At 37.9% G+C, this 19923-nt stretch overlaps 1 protein-coding gene across 5 annotated transcripts in view; it reads right to left on the reverse strand.

Annotated features, from left to right (window-relative positions):
* PDE11A (phosphodiesterase 11A) overlaps positions 1-19923 on the reverse strand; it is a 169905-nt gene that overhangs the window by 26674 nt on the left and 123308 nt on the right. For all 5 annotated transcript variants that reach the window (XR_005556245.1, XM_039339355.1, XM_039339353.1 and 2 more), the window contains exons 13-15: positions 12194-12303; positions 4742-4832; positions 1115-1215 (exon numbers count right to left, since the gene is read on the reverse strand). Coding sequence is in view for 4 of the 5 variants with exons in the window: in XM_039339355.1 (XP_039195289.1) it covers positions 1115-1215; positions 4742-4832; positions 12194-12303 (302 nt within the window). In the remaining variant the exon portion in view is untranslated. The remainder of the gene's footprint in view (positions 1-1114; positions 1216-4741; positions 4833-12193; positions 12304-19923) is intronic.

Consider the following 19923-nt stretch of genomic DNA (forward strand, 5'->3'; position numbering starts at 1 on the left):
TGAAAATTGTCCATATTGTGGGGTCCTGCAATGGCCTCTTGAGAAGAGAGTGAACCACATATTCTTTAAGAAGTAAAGGAACCCCCTCATTCAAAGAATTCACTAACACCAGAACCCATTCACAAGACACCTCCCAGTCCACTTTGACAAACCAGGAAGGGCATGGAGTTAAAGACCAGATAGCTGAGCTCACAGTCCTGAGGAACTTCCCATTTCCTCAGGTCCAACAGGTTCTAATTGTTCCCAGACAACTGGGCAAGACTCTTCTCTTGGCATTTTTTCTGGACCTGCAGGAAGGCCAACATCTAACTGGGAACAAATCCAAGTGACTTTATCTTGCCAGAGTTGTTAAGTGAAGCACTGAAGTTGTTAAATTAGTAACACCGTTGTTAAATGAATCTGGCTTCCCTTTTGACTTTGCTTGTCAGAAGGTTACAAACGGTGATCACAGAACCCCAGGACATTGCAACCGTCATAAGCACATGCCAGTTGCCAAGTGTCCAAATCCTGATCACATGATGATGGGGATGCTGCAATGGCCGTAAGTATGAAAAATGGTCATGTCACCTTTTTCAGTGCCGTTGACACTTTGACTGGTCACTAAACAAATGGTTGTAAGTCAAGGACTATCTGTACTTACATCTTGCTTGTAAATAATTGTAACGGTATTACTAATATCTTACAAAATCAGATTAGAAGATAAAGCAACTTCATTATTTAACTACCTGTTTTAATATAAAAGGTTACCCTGTGAGGTGGAGTTGGGCTGAGGGAGAGAATGACTGTTTTTCTCAGGCAATTCCTGTAGCTGAAGGTGAACCAAAACCTGGGTCTATCTAGTCTTAGTCCAACACCTTAATCACTAAGCTACCCTGGCTTTCATATGTAGAATATGACTGGCATGGCTGGCTCCAGGAATTCTGGGAGTTTGAAGTCCACAAGTCATAAAAGGGCCATTGTTCCCCACCCCTGCTGTAAATAATTAAAATGATGAGTAAATACTAACTTATAGTATTCTCTACCCAGTGCTCTAGCTGATATTTAAACACTGTTGTTGGGGATTGCAGCTCTTTCAGAATTTCATTTATCAAAATTAGAAAATGCCAATACTTACTCAAAATAGAGAGTGAGGTCTGTTGCCAGTATTGACTTCTTCAGAAGCTGCATAAGATCACTGTAATCCTTGGAGGACAAATTAGCAAAGATGTTGTGACCCTATAATGAAAGAGAGAGCAAAGCTAAATAGCTCAGAATCAATAGAAGAATTTTTCCAATAAGTCACTATTGCAAGAAATCTTTTTTTTTAAATAAATTGTAATGAAATCATAGTAAACATATTTCATTCAGCTGCTATACTTAAGATGTAATGCTAGATATTTCTGCTGGACTAAAAGTATGGCCTGGTAAATAAAAATATTGTCCATATACTTTTGTTTTGTTTGCACATAAACTGATGAACAACCTATGGAAATTTCAACCTAAAGAACTTAGCTTTTTCTTTAAAACTGAAGTTTTATGTTAGTTGTTTTCGGTTTTTATTTGTAAAGTGTTTTTAATCTGTTGTTATCTGCCCAGAATAGCTATGGTAGCAGGTGGGTGATTACATAAATGTAAACAAACAATTCATGTATCTTACAGGGAGATAAAATACTGATTACTATTAGGCTATCCAACCAATCCTAAATCTATATCTATGCTCATAAATCTCAATTTCAGTAAAGGTTGTTTTGATGTAAATATGCAAAAGATGCTATAAACTCTTTAAAGCTGAGTCCACTTTAGATGTTCTCTTGAAATGTTCTTTTTTTTTTTTTTTGACCCATATACAATATAATTCTTTATTGGCCAAGTGTGACTGGACACACAAGGAATTTGTCTTCAATGCATAAGCTATCAGTGTACACACAAGCAACAAGTGATAAATCATGATCATAATCATAAAATACAATCATCATAAATCCTAAGATACAACACTCAATGATAGTCACAGGATACTAAATAATCAACATAAATCATAATAGAGTGTTTCTTTCTAAGTTCTAAGATAAATTGTAGACAATAGCAAATTATCTACGCTCCATCCAATAATATGCTAATAGAGTCCTACTACTACTACTACTACTACTACTACTACTACTACTACTAATAATAATAATAATAATAATAATAATAATAATAAAATTGGAAGGGACATTGGAGGTCATCTAGTCCAACTCTCTGCTCAGGCAGGAAACCCTATACTATTTCAGACAAATGGCTGTCCAGTCTCTTCTTAAAAACTTCCAGTTTGGAGCATTCATAGCTTCTGGAGGCAGGTTGTTCCACTGATTAATTGTTCTAACTGTCAGAACATTTCTCCTTAGTTCTAGGTTGCTTCTCTCTTTGGTTAGCTTCCATCCGTTGCTTCTTGTCCTGCCTTCAGGCGCTTTGGAGAACAGCTTGATTCCCTCTTCTTTGTGGCATTGTGAAATATTGGAACACTGCTATCATGTCACCCCTCATCCTTCTCTTCATTAAACTAGACATACCCAATTCCAGCAATCGTTCCTTATATGTTTTAGCCTCCAGTCCCCTAATCATTTTTGTTGCTCTTCTCTGTACTCTTTCTAGAGCAGTGGTTCTCAACCTTTCTAATGCCGCGACCCCATAATACAGTTCCCCATGTTGTGGTGACCCCCAATCACTTATACATCACCGGTTGCCAGGGCCGTGTCCAAAGAAAAGGGGGAAAAATGGTGGACAGCCTTGTTTGGCGACCCCCGTGAAATGGTCGTTCGACCCCAAATGGGGTCCCGATCCACAGGTTGAGAACCACTGTTCTAGAGTCTCAACATCTTTTTTACATTGTGGTGACCAAAACTGGATGCAGTGTGGCCTTACCAAGGCATTGTAAAATAGTATTAACACTTCATGTGATCTTGATGCTATCCCTCTGTTAATGCAGCCTAGCACTGTGTTGGCTTTTTTGGCAGCTGCAGCACACTGCTGGCTCATATTTAAATGATTGTCCACTAGGACTCCAAGATCCCTCTCACAGTTACTATTATTGAGCAAGGTACCACAAATACTATACCTGTGTATTTGGTTTTTCTTGCCTAAATGTAGAACTTTACTTTTTTCACCATTGAATTTCATTTTGTTAGATAGCGCCCAATGTTTAAGTCTGTCAAGATCCTTCTGTATCTTCAGCCTATCTTCTGGAGTGTTGGCTATTCCTACCAGCTTAGTGTCATCTGCAAATTTGATGAGTTCCCCATCTATCTTCTCATCCAAATAATTGATGAAGATGTTGAAGAGCACTGGGCCCAGAACAGAGTCCTGGGGCACCCCACTACACACTTCCCTCCATGTAGATGCAGTTCCACTGAGGACCACACAGAGTACAGCTGGTCAGCCAGCTAATCCATCTGGTGGTGATGCTGTTTAATCCACATTTTTCTATCTTATCAAATAGTAGGTTGTGATCTACTTTATCAAATGCCTACTGAAGTCCAAGTAAATTATGTCCACAGCATTTCTCTGATCCACTAATTTTGTCACTTGGTCAAAGAATACAATAAGATTTGTTTGGCATGATCTGTTTTTGACAAACCCATGTTGGTTTTTGGTAATGACTTTGTTTGCCTCTAGGTGTTTGCTGATTCATTGTTTGATTATTTTTTCCAAGATCTTCCCAGGTATTGAGGTCAGGTTCATAGGCCTGTAGTTTCCTGGATCCATTTTTTTTCCTTTTTTGAAGATGGGAACTACATCAGTTCTTTTCTAGTCCTCTAGTAATTCCCCAGTGCTCCAGCATCTTTGAAAGATATAGTTCAATGGTTCTGAGCTCACATCTGCCAGTTCCTTCAGAACCTTGGGGTGTAATCCATCTGGTCCTGGTGATTTGAACTCATCTAGGGTGGACAGGTGCTCACTTACCATTTTCTTGCCTGGTCCTGCTCTGATTTCTCTGGAACTTTCACTACTATAATAAATTTTTTCTCTGTCATCTCTGTTTACAAAAACAAATCCAACTCATTCTGGAAAAGGAATCTATATTAATGTAAATATTTTTATAGTAGTTATGTAAGTGTGAATTACATCAAAATCTGAATTCAAGAAACAGAAATTATTCATCTAGAATTCATTAAACATACTAATATAAAATTCTATGTACACATTCAAATAACAGAGCAGGTTCATTGGAGAAAAACTTTCAACCTCATAAATGCAAAACTTTAAACAATGTTTTTTTTCCCTCCCAACTCCAGCAACTCAACCCATAAACTTCTGTTCAATCGAAAAGCTGTTGAATAATTTAATACCAGAATTAATAGTTACTCTAATTAGGAAGAGGTAATGCCGGTCTATATTTAGGAAAAAAAATATTTACTTATATCTTCCTATAAGAGAAAATATATTACTAAGAACATTACAGCTCTAATAGTAAAGAAAAAATCAAAACCTTTTTAAGCATATTTATTTATTAAATTTATATGCCACTCTTCTGATTCTGCAAAGCGACTCTGGGCAGCTTACAATTAAAATAATCAAAACTGTTTTTGCTTTTTGGAAATATTTTGCTTTGGGAGTAAATATTACATAAGTCATATCATAAAACTCAGTGCCATATATGGAATTCAGAATCTGTTTTCTATGTGCTGGCAGACAAAATAACTTTTTAGATATGCTATAATAAAGCAGCTATTGACAGTTATTTTTAGAAAAGAAGAAGAGATGGGATAATCCATGGTTTTTGTACCTCACTCTGAAGAATCATTACAGCATGGTTGAAATGGTGATGCTCCAGAGTGGCAGATGTCCCATAGAGCTGAGCTAAAGCAGACCCAATCCTGAAAAAAATGCAACATATGACATTCTTTCAGCACATGCTTCTGAGATTATCAAATGATGAGAGAAATGCTATCCCAATCTTTCTGTTTTGTAGCACAGACCATTAACCTTTCCAAACTCGCTGTTTTCCATCTATGCCACCATTCCAGAATGAGAAAGGGAGGGCTAAAGGAAGGGTTATAACAGGGATATGTATTCAGATCATAGATCTATTCAGCATATAAACACAATATGAGCGGTGATGCTGATTTATCTTATCTACACAATCTGATCTTTTTCAGTCACTGGGACAATGGTTTCTTCATTGGTAATGTTTTTTTTCTGAGCTGGGCTCTGAAATGAACTGGTGAAGTGCTATATTTCTTTTATCTCTTTAAAATTGTTTAAATTCTGCTTGGAGAAGAAAGGCTCCAAAATAGAGCTGTCAAAGGTTTCTGCCACAGTTTAAATTTAGATATGTATAATTCATGATCGGAATCTGCACATTCACCAGATGAGGGAAGAAAAACAGAAAGATCTCTTTTGATATATTTTGGTAGAGTAGACTAACAGACTTGGAAGGGACCTTGTAGGTCATCTAGTCCAACCCCCAAGCAAGAGTCCCTACACCATTTCTGACAGATGCCAGTCCAGTCTCTTCTTGAAAGCTTCCAGTAATGAAGGACCAACAACATCTGAAGACAGTCTGTTCCATTGGTTGATTGTTCTCACCCATCCATCCATCCATCCACCCACCCACCTACCTACCTACTTGCCTACCTACCTACCTACCTAAAAATGGGATATAACCCTGACTAAATACGCATACAGGTGCTGTTAATGTTTCAGTTTAAGTTTTATATGTTTAATATCTGCATAGCTATGTAACTAACCATGTCTACACAAACATAGATTGTAGTACATTTAAAATGCTAAATTTAATTCTTCAAAGAAAGTATGAATTATAATGACAAAACTGGTAATTGTTAAAAGATGGAACACACAAGGATTACAAGAGATTATATCACAAGAGATGAACACATATCACTATTTCCCTACCAGAAAGCACTCTAAAGTGACAGATGAGGCTTGGTGTTATTGGTGTGTGTATGCTTATGTATATATGCATAGTTGAAGAAATTATTTTGATTTTTGTTTGGAATGAATATAGGAGATTATATTGCAAAGTTATACTACCCAGATATTTAATCATCACGGGGCAGCTGCAATGAGAGAAAGAGGAGAAAATTACTAAGAACATTGTCCCCCAGAGGAAACAGCAGTGAAATGGATTAACAGGCTGTGATACTGTTTTCAATCACACTCCTCTCAATCTTTCATTGTACTGAACCCTCCCCACCCAAGTTAGGAAAGAAATGGGAAAGGTGAGGCTTAAATTTACAGTCTTTCCAACCACAAATCACAACATGTCAGGATAATAACAACTGTTATCATTATACTTAATACACTATGTCACCATGTGCTATAACCTTTCAGTTATTTCTTTAACATTACAAAAAGACCGTGTTCTCCCTGCATAAGCTCACGGAACTCAATACAAGTGGCAGGTATAGACTGATGGTTTACCAGTAAATTATGCTCTTTATAAAAAAATAATAATTAGACAAGTTAAAAAATAATCTTTAGATTAAATGGTTTGTAATTTGATTAATATCCATTTCATAAAATAATGCAGTTTTAACAATGTTTGAATCTTGCAAAGTCTCAAATCTCATATAATTTTGGTGTGCACCTGGTTTCAGATTTGAACTTAAAATCTTGTTGTACATGGACATTTTTTAGTTTCTTGTCAATGTTTCATGTGCCAGATTTTGCTATTCCTGCAAGAATTCATCCATTTTTTAAATTTGATTTATCTGGCACAAGCACTGTTGTTCAAGATTGTACAAGAGCATCCACTGCCAGAAAAATCTCAAATGGTACGAATTCAGACAGGAACAAAGAGCCTTCTCAGTAGACATCCACTGTTAAGCCTCATAAAAACTTGCATTTTACTACTGAGTTAATGCAGCAGCCTGCCAGGGTGGACTCAGCTGTAGTTTTTCCATCTTCTACTCACTGCCAGAACTGATCTTAAGTTAACCTAGCCCACCTCATACTTTTGGCATTATAGAGAAGTATTCAAACGAAATATTAATCTTTCAAAACAGGGATGGAACAGGAAATCTGTTTGAATGTAATCTGCTTTACATTCAACAGTCAAAAGCTTATTTCTTCTAATTTCCTTAAAATCTTCATTTTGTATTATCATTCTTGTGTCTATGGAGATTCTCAGTCATCCAGAACATGGTTGTCCCAGAGGTGCTTTTTCAAAAGGCAACTGGATTTTATTTTTCTTGTTAGTATACAGCGATAAACCTTTTTTTTTATAATACATTCATTTTGCATGCTATTTTTAGCCTAGAACTTACTTGATAATTTCAGAGCTCCATGCAACTAAAATGATGATTGTTTGATCTAGTAGTTATGCCAGTTCAGTTTTAACTGCAGGCCAAACACACATTCTTTAAAACAAGTTTGCATACTAGCATTATACTTCCTCTCTGTTTAATTAGCCACTGAAACCATTAGCAGTCTTCCAAAGCCCTAGGCTTTATACTGCCTTGGTAACTGTTTCACCATTTAATCAGATTTAGTTTCTGTACAAAAACACAGTACTGTAACAGTCCCACTGAAAAGAAGCGGATAAAAAGAAGTTTTAGGCTTCGGAGTTATCTATCTTTTCTGTTTCCTCTTGCATCGGGAGTATTTTTTTTATATCAGTGGCTCTTCAAATTCTTTACTATGATAGATGATTTCTTTCAAAAGGGGTTACAAAGAATTCTTCACTGGCTTCTCCCATATACAGCTCCAGTAAATTGTGCAGGAAAAAAAAATCCTCTAACATTAAGCACCCACCCAACACAAAATGGCATGTCCTTGCAGAATTTTTAAAAATTAGCATAAACTCACTTGTTCTAGCACCCAAGTCAATTCATTACCTGATGCTTAGTTTATCCAATGGAAGGCAATCCTTGTTGCTATTCCAGCATCACAGACAGCAATCACCTTTGCTCTACTAAAGCTGATATACAGAACTGTGAAACATGAATATAATTCCTCATGTGCACCAAAGGTTTCTGAATCAAGCCGCACTACAACACATACCATCATGCTATATTGGATATTAAAATGCTTCCCAAAATGAAGATATAGTCAGGTTCCCCATTTCATACCAGGTCCTGAATAGTAGGGATTTTTTAATATGTATATTTATTTTGCATTCAGTGTTGGTGGTGCAATTATAATACAGAATTCTATTAAAGATTCATATTTACTTAATGCCTTGTACTGCGCTAAGCGTGCAGACCTAATTAGTTTTTCTGAAATCTATTGCCTAGCAACTAGGTGGGCCAAGGAAGTGTGCGTGTGTTTATCAGTGTTCTGTATCAAATATATATGCCATAATACAACTCCTGATACTGAGTTCTTAATATAGATAATTATATTTGCAGAAATACTCCCTAATTGTAAACAGAATTTCTCGTTTGGGGTACTGCACAGGTAGTCCTCGACTTACAACAATTCACTTAGTGGCTGTTGGCTGCAAAATTATAGAGAAAATAAATCTAGATAAGGTACGTCTCCAATTTTGTCTTTCTGATATCTTAATTGCCTGAATGAGATCAGTTACCATGCAATGAATATGTGCTCCAGTTTGACCCAAAACAATAAACAGTATCTATATCAGGAAATCTAACACATTGTGTTGGCCCAACACTACGCTAGGAATAAAATAAGTTAAGCATCAACAGAATACTTGTTTATAACAGATGTGTAAACAAAAGAGATAAAATTAGAATGTCCTGTGAAGGAAAGTCTGCCTCCCAGAAGCAATGCATATGTCTTGCTGTAAAGTTCATTTTACAATGTACATTCATCTATTGATGTGTTTTATGTTTATACTACATCAAACTACTTCATTTTTTTCCCCAACTGGCAAAGAATGTTATTGCCTGTCCGAAGCTTTATCCCAGAAGCAGAAGTATCCTTTATCTCAGATGAGGTCTCTGAAAATCGTAAAATTGAAATATAATCTGAAACTGCTAAAGATGATGATGATGACACTACGGAATGTGACCTCAAAAATCTATCCTGCACTCTCTCTGTAAAGACTTTGGTCCTTTGGCACAAAATCCCATACCATTAAGTTCGTCAATTAAGGTGATATGCTAATCCAGAAGAGTGGAGAATAAATGGTCATTTGACAGAGACTATTGTGAAGGAACTGTTCTGCGTAGAATCTGAGTAGAATCAAGGTACAAAATTACTTTATGTATAAGCTCTTTCATTTGTGCAATAACAAATTAGGCAGAACTTTGCATAGCCCCTTACAAAGTCCATCTTGTTGTAATACAAGACAATTGTCCTATAAGAAGTTCTCCTATAAAGTAAACCATGACCACTAGACACTAAGGATCAAGTGGGTAGTTGGGAGAGATTGTCTATTATGAAGCTGAGCAGTGTATGAGTAATTATAATCCAACTCATCAACCAGTTAGAGCAGAGGTCTGCAACCTTGACAACTTTAAGACTTCTGGACGTCAGCTCCCAGAATTCCTCAGACAGCTATGCTATGCTGGCTGAGGAATTCTGGGAGCTGAAGTCCACAAGTCTTGAAGTTGTCAAGGTTGCAGACCCGAGTTACAGTTTATAATGTTATAAAAACCCAGGAACTTGCAAAAAATTGTCAGTATCATGCAAAAACATGAAATAGCCTGCATTCTGTGGGACTCTGCCTGTCTTAATAAAACAAGACACTGTTTATGTAAAGAATTTGTTCTGTTTTGAATGCAAATGCTGGCTATTTCCTTAATATTTGCTAAAATGTTATAGAATAACATTTTTTGTGCTTTCTGTTTTGCCATAAGCAGTTATGTCAATAAAGATGCAACTTCAACAAAAGTTCTGCCTAATTTAATGTTTTGTTAGATGGCTATTCATGTGTAGCAGCTTAGTGTCAACGCTGCTAATATTGTATATTCTTGCTTTAACAAAATATGCAGAACTGTCTGGTATTTTTAGAATTAATGCAGAGAAGAAGGAGGGAGGAGGAAAAAGCCTGCAAAAGTGAAAAGAAGGGAACCTTTGCCCTTCACACTAATTGGAGAATGTAAATCATGACAGCAAAATAGGGAGTGGAAATACTAGCAAAAATAACTGCTTGGTGGGTGGGGATCTCAGATCTTAGCATTGCCTTTCTTCATGCCTGTGCCGACATTTTGTCACATAAATAAAGAGACTTTTTAGGATAAAATGCCTGGAAGTTCTTTGAGGTGTTTCATTAGTCGGAACCATGACAACATGCTAAGATCTGAGATGTGGAAAACTATGTAAAAAGTTGTACTGTATGTGCCACAATGAAAAGAATCCCAGGGAAAACCCCTGGGTTACTGCAACCTGTGGCAGACCCTTCTCAACCATGGGAAGTAATAGCTATGGACTTTATAGTAGACCTACCTGAAAGTAGTGGAAATACTGTCATCTGGAATGTAATAGACCTGTTCTCGAAGCAGGCTTATTTCATCGCCTGCAAAGGACTCCCATCTGCCCAATGACTGACCAAATTGTTCCTGAAACATAACTACCGGCTGCATAGCGCCCCTAAGTGAATAATTTCAGACAGGGGGGTGCAGTTCACAGCGAAGTTTTGGAGAAGTTTCCTTACATTAATTGAATCATCTCAAGGTTTATCATCTGCTTTTCATCCGGCCACCAATGGGGCCGCAGAAGCCGCTAACAAAATGGTGGAGCAATATCTTAGGTGCTACGTTTCTTACCAACAGACAAACTGGACTGATCTCCTCCTTTTTGTGGAGTTGGCATACAATAATTCTGTGCACAGCAGCACCAGCTACATGCCTTTCAGAGTGGCCACAGGAAAAAGAGTTCAGCCCAATACCTGAATATCCTCAGGTGCCCTCCGCTTCCCAGACACTTGACCAGTGGGTGAGGGGGTGGGATGAAGTTTGGAGAAACACAAAAACTGCTTTAAAAAAGACTTTTGAAACCTATAAAAAGCAGGCTGATAAAAAGAGGGCTCCCCAAAGAACATTCTAAGTTGGGGAAAAGGTTTATTTGTCAACTAAATATCTACGCCTCAAATTGCCCAGCAAGAAATTGGGACCAAAATTCTTGGGGCCTTTCCCCATAGTAAGGATCATCAATCCGGTCACCGTAGAACTAAAACTCCCTAGACGTTTAGGGAGAATTCACCCAGTCTTCCATTGCAGCTAGTTGAAACCTTATCGGGGCTCCATTTTAAGACCTCTTCCGAAGAAGGCACCTGGGCCCCTCGTAGTTGTGGGACAGACCCACTATGAAGTGAAACGTATTCTTGACTCTAGAATCTTTAAAGGGAAATTGCAGTACCTAGTACAATGGAAGGGATACCCGTTGTCTGAAGCCACCTGGGTGAAATCCAGTGAAGTGAAAGCTGACAGATTGGTCAAAAGGTTTCATGTGAAACACACCAACAAACTGAAAACTAGTCATTAACATATGCTTTTGTTTACATTACAGGATCTGTCCTTCCTGTAAGGGGGACCAGATGTCAACGCTGCTAATATTGTATATTCTTGCTCTGACAAAATATACAGAACTGTCTGGTATTTTTAGAGTTAATGCAGAGAAGAAGGAGGGAGGAGGGAAAAGCCCGCGAAAGGGAAAGGAAGGGAACCTTTACCCTTCACACTAATTGGAGAACGTAAATCATGACAGCAAAATTTATTTATTTATTTATTTATGAGACTTATATACCGCTTTAAGTGCAAGCACTCTCTAAGCGGTGTACACCAGTAAGCAATGTATATATATTTTACATTGCCCCCAACAATCTGGGTCCTCATTTTACCTATCTCGGAAGGATGGAAGGCTGAGTCAACCTTGAGCCGGTGAGATTTGAACCGCTGACCTGCTGAACACAGTCAGCTAAAGTGGCCTGCAGTACTGCACTCTAACTGCTGCACCACCTCGGCTCTTATAGAATCTACGTTTCTTACGTAGGCCCCCAAAATAAGGAGTGGAAATGCTAGCAAAAATAACTGCTTGGTGGGTGGAGATCTCCGATCTTAGCATTGCCGTTCTTCATGCCTGTGCCGACATTTTGTCACATAAATGTCACATAAAGTAGAAGTGTTTCATTAGTCGGAACCATGATCATAATAAAGAAAATAATTTAGAAGGTATTAAGTGCTCTTTTAAAGAAATATAGAGAAAGAAATTCAATTTGATTACACATATTTTGAAACCAACATTTATTTCTAACTTCTAAAATATTCATTTTTTAAAACAAGACAAATAAATAATAGTGGAAACATACTTAGCTTGAAAGGCATTGTTTGTTCCTCTGTGATCAAGGTCATGGCATAAACATCCAACTATCAAAGCTAAAATTTCTATTTCTGTCAGAATCTCCTGAAATCCTGCTGTCTGAAAATAGAAAAAAAAATCTATTGGTAACGTCAACAAATGCAGTCATTTTAAAGCTTTCATTAGAAATCAGATAAATGAATGTTGGAGGAAGGATCAAGATGTACCAGCAGTTACATTTGATAAGTAGAAGTCAAGATGAGCTAGTGGTTAAACTGAGATCACCTTAAACCCTGGGATGATTTGGGTCATTCTCTCTCAATCAACCTACCTCACAGAGTTGCTGCCGAAAGGAAAATGGGTGGTGGGAATGCTGGTTACATCCTTTAAGCTCCTGAAGGAAAAGCAGTATATATTGGTAGTCCTTGAGTTACAACCAGTGGTGGGATTCAGTCAGTTTGCACCGGTTTGCACCAGTTCAGCAGGACGGGTAGCTAAATCTGGAAGTCTGTCCTAGGCCTCAGAGGCCCAGGCCTGCATCCAATAAGAGAACCAGTTGTTCAGGTATTTCAATCCCACCACTGGTTACAACCATTCATTTAGTGACTGTTCGAAATTTACAGCGGCACTGAAAAAAGTGACTTGTGACCATTTTTCACACTTTACAACTGTTGCAGCAATCCCATGGTCACATGATGAAAATTTGGGCACTTGGCAACCAGCATTTATTTAAGACAGTTGCAATGTTCTGGGGTCATGAGATCACCATTTGTAACCTTCCCAGCTGGTTTCCAATAAGCAAAGTCAATGGGGGGGGAGCTAAATTTGCATAATAAATGCACGATTCACTTAGCACCTGCAATGATTCACTTAACAACTGTGGCAAAAAAGCTCATAAAATGGGGCAAAATTCACTTAGTTGCTTGACTTGCTTAACAATGGAAATTTGGGGGTCAACTGGGGTGGTAAGCCAAGGACTATCTGTACATTTAACAAACAGCTAAAGAGTTGTTCATAATTCTAATGCCCTCCATATGGAGTAAAGGAATAACCTCTAGCTTTCAGCTATATCAGCTAGAATTAGTTCATATGTGCAAAAAGTTCAGAAGTGCGCTATTGCAGTATTGCTAAATAGTAATGTTATAAATTTCTTTGTTCTACTGATATCCTGCTATTTTGATGATTTAACAAGGAAGCTTATTGTCCAAGCTGGACTATAACTACTTGGTTTCACATCAGTGAATCATTGAACAGGATGCTTTTCAGCTGGTAAGATGTCCAATAAGAACAACGACAAAAGGGAATCTTATCATAGAGGATCATCTAAATTATTTTCCTCTGCACAGGTGCACTTCAGGTACGTATGAACAAATCTCATCCCTAGCTGGAGTTCAGCGGGGATGTGAACATGACTAGATATGAGCTTTTTTATGTACAATAGAAGCCTTAGTTTGCCTTGTAAGATAATTGTTCTCAGTTTTTCATACTTTTTTTTCGTTTAACATATTACAGGTAATCCTCAACTTACAACCATTTATTTAATGACTGATCGAAATTACAACTATGATCTTTTTCACACTTACGACTGTTGCAGATGCCCCCTGATCATGTGATCAAAATTTATATATTTGGCAACTCATTCATGCTTATGACGGCTGCACTGTCCCAGGCTCACATGATCATCTTTTGCGACTTTCTGACAAGCAAAGTCAACGGGGATGCCTGATTCACTTAAGAACTGTGTTGCTAACTCAAAATCTGCAGTGATTCACTTAACAAATGTGGCAAGAAAGGTCGTAAAATGGAGCAAAACTCACTTAACTGTCTCAGCAACAGAAATGCTGATCGTAAGTCAAGGGCTACCTGTACTTCTTTTCAATAGTACTGAATAATTGCCTATATCACATACTAATGTCACATACTAATATTATGCCATTTTGGGGTCTGGGGTTCCAGAAAAATACAGAGTAGAATATTAGAGGCTTGGGTATTGGAGGTGAAAAGGAGATACGTTCCACTTCAAAGGCCCCTCAACAGGAAATATATTGTATTACTGAACCTATCAAACAGAGTTAGTTTAAAGCTAACAAAAGGAACATATCTGCCATCCTTTTCTCTTTGATGAAAAATGTGTCTAAAATGTAATAAGAACATCAAAAGAGCCGTGCTTGATCAGATCAAAAATCTATGCAGCCTGTTCTGTTCCCACATTGGCCCATCTGGAGTTGGCAAGCAGGATATGAGCAAAATACCTTTTTTTTTTTTTTTGCCACTCATGTTCCCCATAGAGCAATTTGTGAAACATGAATATGGAGAGGCACAGACTGGGTTCACATTTTGTATTATTCTATCTGCTTGTATTTGGCTTAAAGCAGTGCATGAATTCAATTACTATGGCTCTTAAATCATAGTTTAAACCATAGCTTATTGAGCAAACAAGCCATTTTGCTTCAGATACAGGAAGTAAAATCTAGCTATCGAGGCTAGTAATCCCTGATAGTTGCTTTCTATGAATCAATCTAATCTTCTTTTTGAGAGACCCAAATTAATGGGTATCATTCCATTTTTATGACAGTGAATTCCTCAGGTTAGTTAAATCCAGTGTAAAATACTTTATCTTATGTATCCTGGTTTTCCCTTCATTTAATTCCACTGAGTGCTGGGTTTTAGGATTATAAGAGGGACAAAAACTCTAGTATCTGTTTTCTTCATATCGTTCATATATATAGTGATCATCACACACAAAAAACCCTGAAATAAATTTCTTGTAAGAAAATTCCTGCAGGCCTGCAGAGTAAATGATTTAAAAAAATCACACCAACATGATCCATGTTTTTCCCTTTTTCTACTTATGTTGTGCCATCCTATACATGTGCAAACAGAGAGTATGCATTGTAATGAAGCAATCAATAATTCTATCTGATGGAAACAGCTGATCCTGTAAATGCCTCTGCTCCAGGTATTTGAACATCTAGTGTCCTTTTCTGCATCTTTTCAACTTATCTTGATGACCACAATTATGCGCGCTGTTTTAAAGGAACTGCTTCTCAGCACTGTACAAAGGCATTATGCTATTGACAATCCGATTCCTCTCCTAGTGATTCACCAAAATATGGATTTTTTTTCTTCTTTTCATTGTAGCTATACGCTGGGTCAATGTTAAATGAATAAGTGTTGTCGACTTATCTTGCTGAGGTGGCAGGAAAGATTGCCACGCCAGCATAATGCACAACATCATTACTATATAAAGAAACATGTTCAAATCTGATACCATCCTTCTCCTCACTGTCATATGATTTGTGTGCAATAAATCTTGTAATGAAGTAAGCCAGTGTTTCCCAAACTTGACAATTTTAAGGCATGTGGACTTCAACTCCCAGAATTCCACAGCCAGCATTGCTGGCTGTGGAATTCTGGGAGTTGAAGTCCACATGCCTTAAAATTGTCAAGTTTGGGAAACACTGAAGTAAGCTAATATCGGTTATGAGTGATAATTCCAAAGGCATCATTTCCAATGCAAATGCAATATGAGCACAGAAAGTTTTGCTTCCTATGTCTAGCTTAATAAAGAGGACTAGGGGGTCATATGACTGCAGTCTTCCAATAACTAAGGGGTTGCCACAAAGAAGAGGGAGTCAAGCTATTCTCCAAAGCATCTGAAGGCAAGACCTGAAGCAACAGATGGAAACTTATCCAAGAGAGAAGCAACCTAGAACTAAGGAGAAATTTCCTGACAGTGAAAACAATTAGTCAGTGGAACAACTTGCCTCCAGAAGTTGAGGGTGCTCCATCACTGGAGGTTTTTGAGAAGAGACTGGACAAGCATTTGTCAGAAATGATATAGGGATTGCTGCTTAAGCAGGGGACTAGAAGACCTCCAAGGTCCCTTCCAATTCTGTTATGTTCCCCTTACTTTCAAAATCTAAGCCTTGAAAGGATTATGCATAGCAATATGTACCGTGATAGTGGAAGAGAACTTCTTTTTGCTGGAGAATAAATTATCTCAACTCAACTAGAGCCAGAGTCTAAATATAATTATAAAGGTCATTCTTTATGCAAGGAAATGAATTACATTTTAACTGTTCTAGTTTTATGCGTTTTGTTGTTAGAGTTATACATTTAATTATTTCCTCTCTCTATATATATATCAGTTGTGAAAATGAAGAAAAAAAGTTGAAAAGATTATCTGAAGAAACAGGGTTGATAAAAAGAATGGATCTTGAGGTCGAACCTACAATCAAATTCCGTACTCACTATAGTCTCATTATAATCAATGAAAGCAGTCATGTGAGTTAAAATGATGGATGTGTAAGTTGCACTACTAGGTCTATAGCTCTCCAAGGCCAAGCCATACAGGGTAACAGTATAAATCATTAAACATATAAAAAACTGTAATGCCAGGGAGTTAGTTTAAAATTTTAAAGCTTCCAAGCACAATCTACAGATAGAGTTAAAATATTAAAAAGAGAAATAAAGCTTAGTTAAGTATGCTTTTGAAAATCACGTGCCATTCTTCTCAGATTACAAAATAACATCATGGTCTTTTCTAAGTGCCAGAAAAGTGTGATTAGTGATAATAATTCCACTGAAAATAGGTCATAAAGATATTCTAGACTGGACCTGCAGATCTATTTAACTCCGACTGATATAAGCCACCACAGCAGTATATTACTGTCAGAACCAAAATTAATATGCCCAGGCATACCCCTTTCCCCATTATAATATGATGTGGTTACATAAACATAAACAGTTATTGATGAAAGATATATATAGTAGCCTCAAAAACACGACCATAATCAAGAGGAGGCCATTTAATTGCAAACAATTAGAACTTTATTTAACAATAACCTTATTCCCAGTAGATGGTATGGAATGTAAGTTTTTATTCTTTAAGAGATACATCAACAAAGTTCTCTATGTTTTTACAAAATGATGGTCTCTGGGCTACCAGCCTGTCTTTTTTCTTATGTTTTATAACTGATTATATCTTTTAGTTTATTTGCCCACCTTTAATTCCATTCAATTACATTGCCTCCGTCCCCTCTTACTCCTTTTTCTCTTAAATTATTTTGTCTCTTTTTTCCTCAAGAAAGGATTGTGAATTGAAAAAGTCTGAAAACTCTTGCTTTAGGAAAGTGGCCAGGTAACCTGTCACCTCCTTTAGTAGATCGTGAGTAATCAACCTTTTCATCACTATGCCCACAAGGCTGTCTGTCTCCTTTACATTACAATTTTAATGAAAAAGAACATAGGTAACTAACATACTACAAATCCAAATGCATTACATCCCTAACCTCCTCAATTACAAGAATGTTTATGGGGCCTGAATCACCATACAAAAAAATTAAAATGAGATGGAGATATATATGCAACTACTGGAAGGAAAAAAATACCGTAAATGCCGGCGTATAAGACGACTTCCGCGAGTGCTGAAATCGGCGCCAAAGACGGGGGTCGTCTTATACGCTGAATCGTCTTATACGCCGGAAATACTGGTAGTTTCCGGCGTATAAGACGACGTTCTAGGAATGCGGCCCGGCTATAAAGATGGGGGTCGTCTTATACGCCGGGTCGCCTTCTCCGCCGGCATTTACGGTAGATAAAATTGTTGGGAGATGATAGAGTAGATGTGAGCATATTCCTACAGGACCATATTTATGAAAGGCTTCTTCCTGATTTATTTGCCAGCTCACAAGATGGGAGGGATATGAATGCAAAATCCTCACCATATTCTAGTTCATGGTCACCAGTCCTCGCATTTACTACCATTGCAGCATCTCTAAACATCTTGTGTAATCACAATTTGGGTGCTTAGCTGCCTTGTGCTGGGATCACACAATTGCCATTTGCAACCTTCCCAGACGACTTCCAACAAGCAGAATCAATGGGGAAGCCGGGTTGATGTTACGACTGTGGCAAAAAGTGTAGAAAAATTGGGCATGACTCCCTTAATGACCTCATCACTTAGCAATAGAAGTTCTGGTTATAGTTGCACTCCCTGCAATTATTTTTTCTAAACAAATCAGAAAGGAGGTGAGAATACATAATGGGCTAGAAATAATAAAAAAAAGTGAATCAGCCACTGGCCAGGTTAATCATTCTTCCTTTTTTAAAAAAAATCTGGATCTGCCTTAGAGATATTTGCCTTAGTTGGTTACTGACTGCTTAGCTTTTTGGGCTTTGGTTTTCAGTCAATTATCTTCATGCTGCTCGAAGCACAAAGCTGAAAACACCAGCCTGAAGATGACGAATGGGACTTCGTCGAAACGTCGCCAAAACACTTCCAATTTTATGCGGGAGAAAACCCGAACAACCAAAGACCGACCGACCTACCTACCTACCTACCTACCTACCTACATATATACATACATACATACATACATATATATACATACATACATACATACATATATACACACACACACATATATATATATATGTAGGTCTTTGGTTGTTCGGGTTTTCTCCCATGTAATACCCGCGAAAACCTATATATATATATATATATATATATATATATATATATATATATATATATATATATATTAATTTTTATCCGTGAGCTGCCCAGAGTTACTAGGGGCTGCCTCAAAACTGAAATAATCAATCTATCAATCAGTGCTGACAGGTGATGACATATGTCACATTGGATGTCATATGAGGTAATGTATTTGTATTACTATGAGTGAAGTTATCTATACAGTTCCTGAGTAAATATAGCTACTGAATGCATCAATGCTTGAGTTGTAGATATTTCTTTGCTACCATCTAGCGGTCCTCTGCATTTTTATAGCCCACATTCGTAACCAAGGTTTAGTTCCTGAGTCCATATACTTGGTTTATTGTTGATTGAGTCACTGTTGATAGTAAGCTAGGAGTTGCTTAGCTCGGAAGACCTACATAACTTCAAGATAAATGTTCCTGCATAATTCACAACTTTAGCTAGGAAGATAACAATAGATCAACCTTTTTTCAATAAGACTTGCCTTTCTGCTGAGCAAGGTTCAAATGACTAGTTATTGTACTTATCCTTTTTCTTTAAAAAATAAGACTAAGGTCAATTATTTTTGAAAGAAGAATCATCTGACAAACTCATAGTAGCTGATTCTTTCATTTGAAGTTTCTGTTCATTGCATATGTGACTTTTGTGGCCAAATGACAGCATGCAGAGGATACTTTGAAGTAGACGAATAAAGAATAATGATCTGGATTGTAAAGAAGTTCAGATCAAGTTCCATATAACTATTTTAGTTTAACCCAGCGACATTAAACACAAGGATTTAAATGACTCTAAATTAAGGAAGGCATGATTTAGTCCTGATAGGGCAGTGGTGGCGAACCTATGGCACGTGTGCCAGAGGCGGCACTCGGAGCCTTCTCTGTGAGCATACGTGCTGTTGCCCCTGCCTCACCTCCCTGCACAACCCCTTCCTCACCAGCTGCCCCCCTGGAGGAAAGTCGCCCCCAAGCATGGCCCACATGGAGCAGCGCAGCCAAGGACATGGCAGCCAGGCAGCATAGACAAGACTCTGCCCTCATGCCCCATCCCGCACAGTTCATGCTGCGGTGCGCGGGCAGACGGCGTGGCTGCCATGGTGCTGCTAGGCTACCTGGGCGATCTGTGGAGGGCCCTGGAGGTGATGAGTGGCCCTGCGGACAGGCGGGGTGGGGGACAGGTGGGGGTGGGGCAGGGGGTGGAGCGGGAGCAGGGCCAGTTTTTGGGCACTCAGTCTCTAAAAG

This window comes from Crotalus tigris, unplaced genomic scaffold, assembly GCF_016545835.1.
Source record: "Crotalus tigris isolate CLP2741 ecotype Arizona unplaced genomic scaffold, ASM1654583v1 scf7180000017733.2605024, whole genome shotgun sequence".
Lineage (NCBI taxonomy): Eukaryota > Metazoa > Chordata > Lepidosauria > Squamata > Viperidae > Crotalus > Crotalus tigris.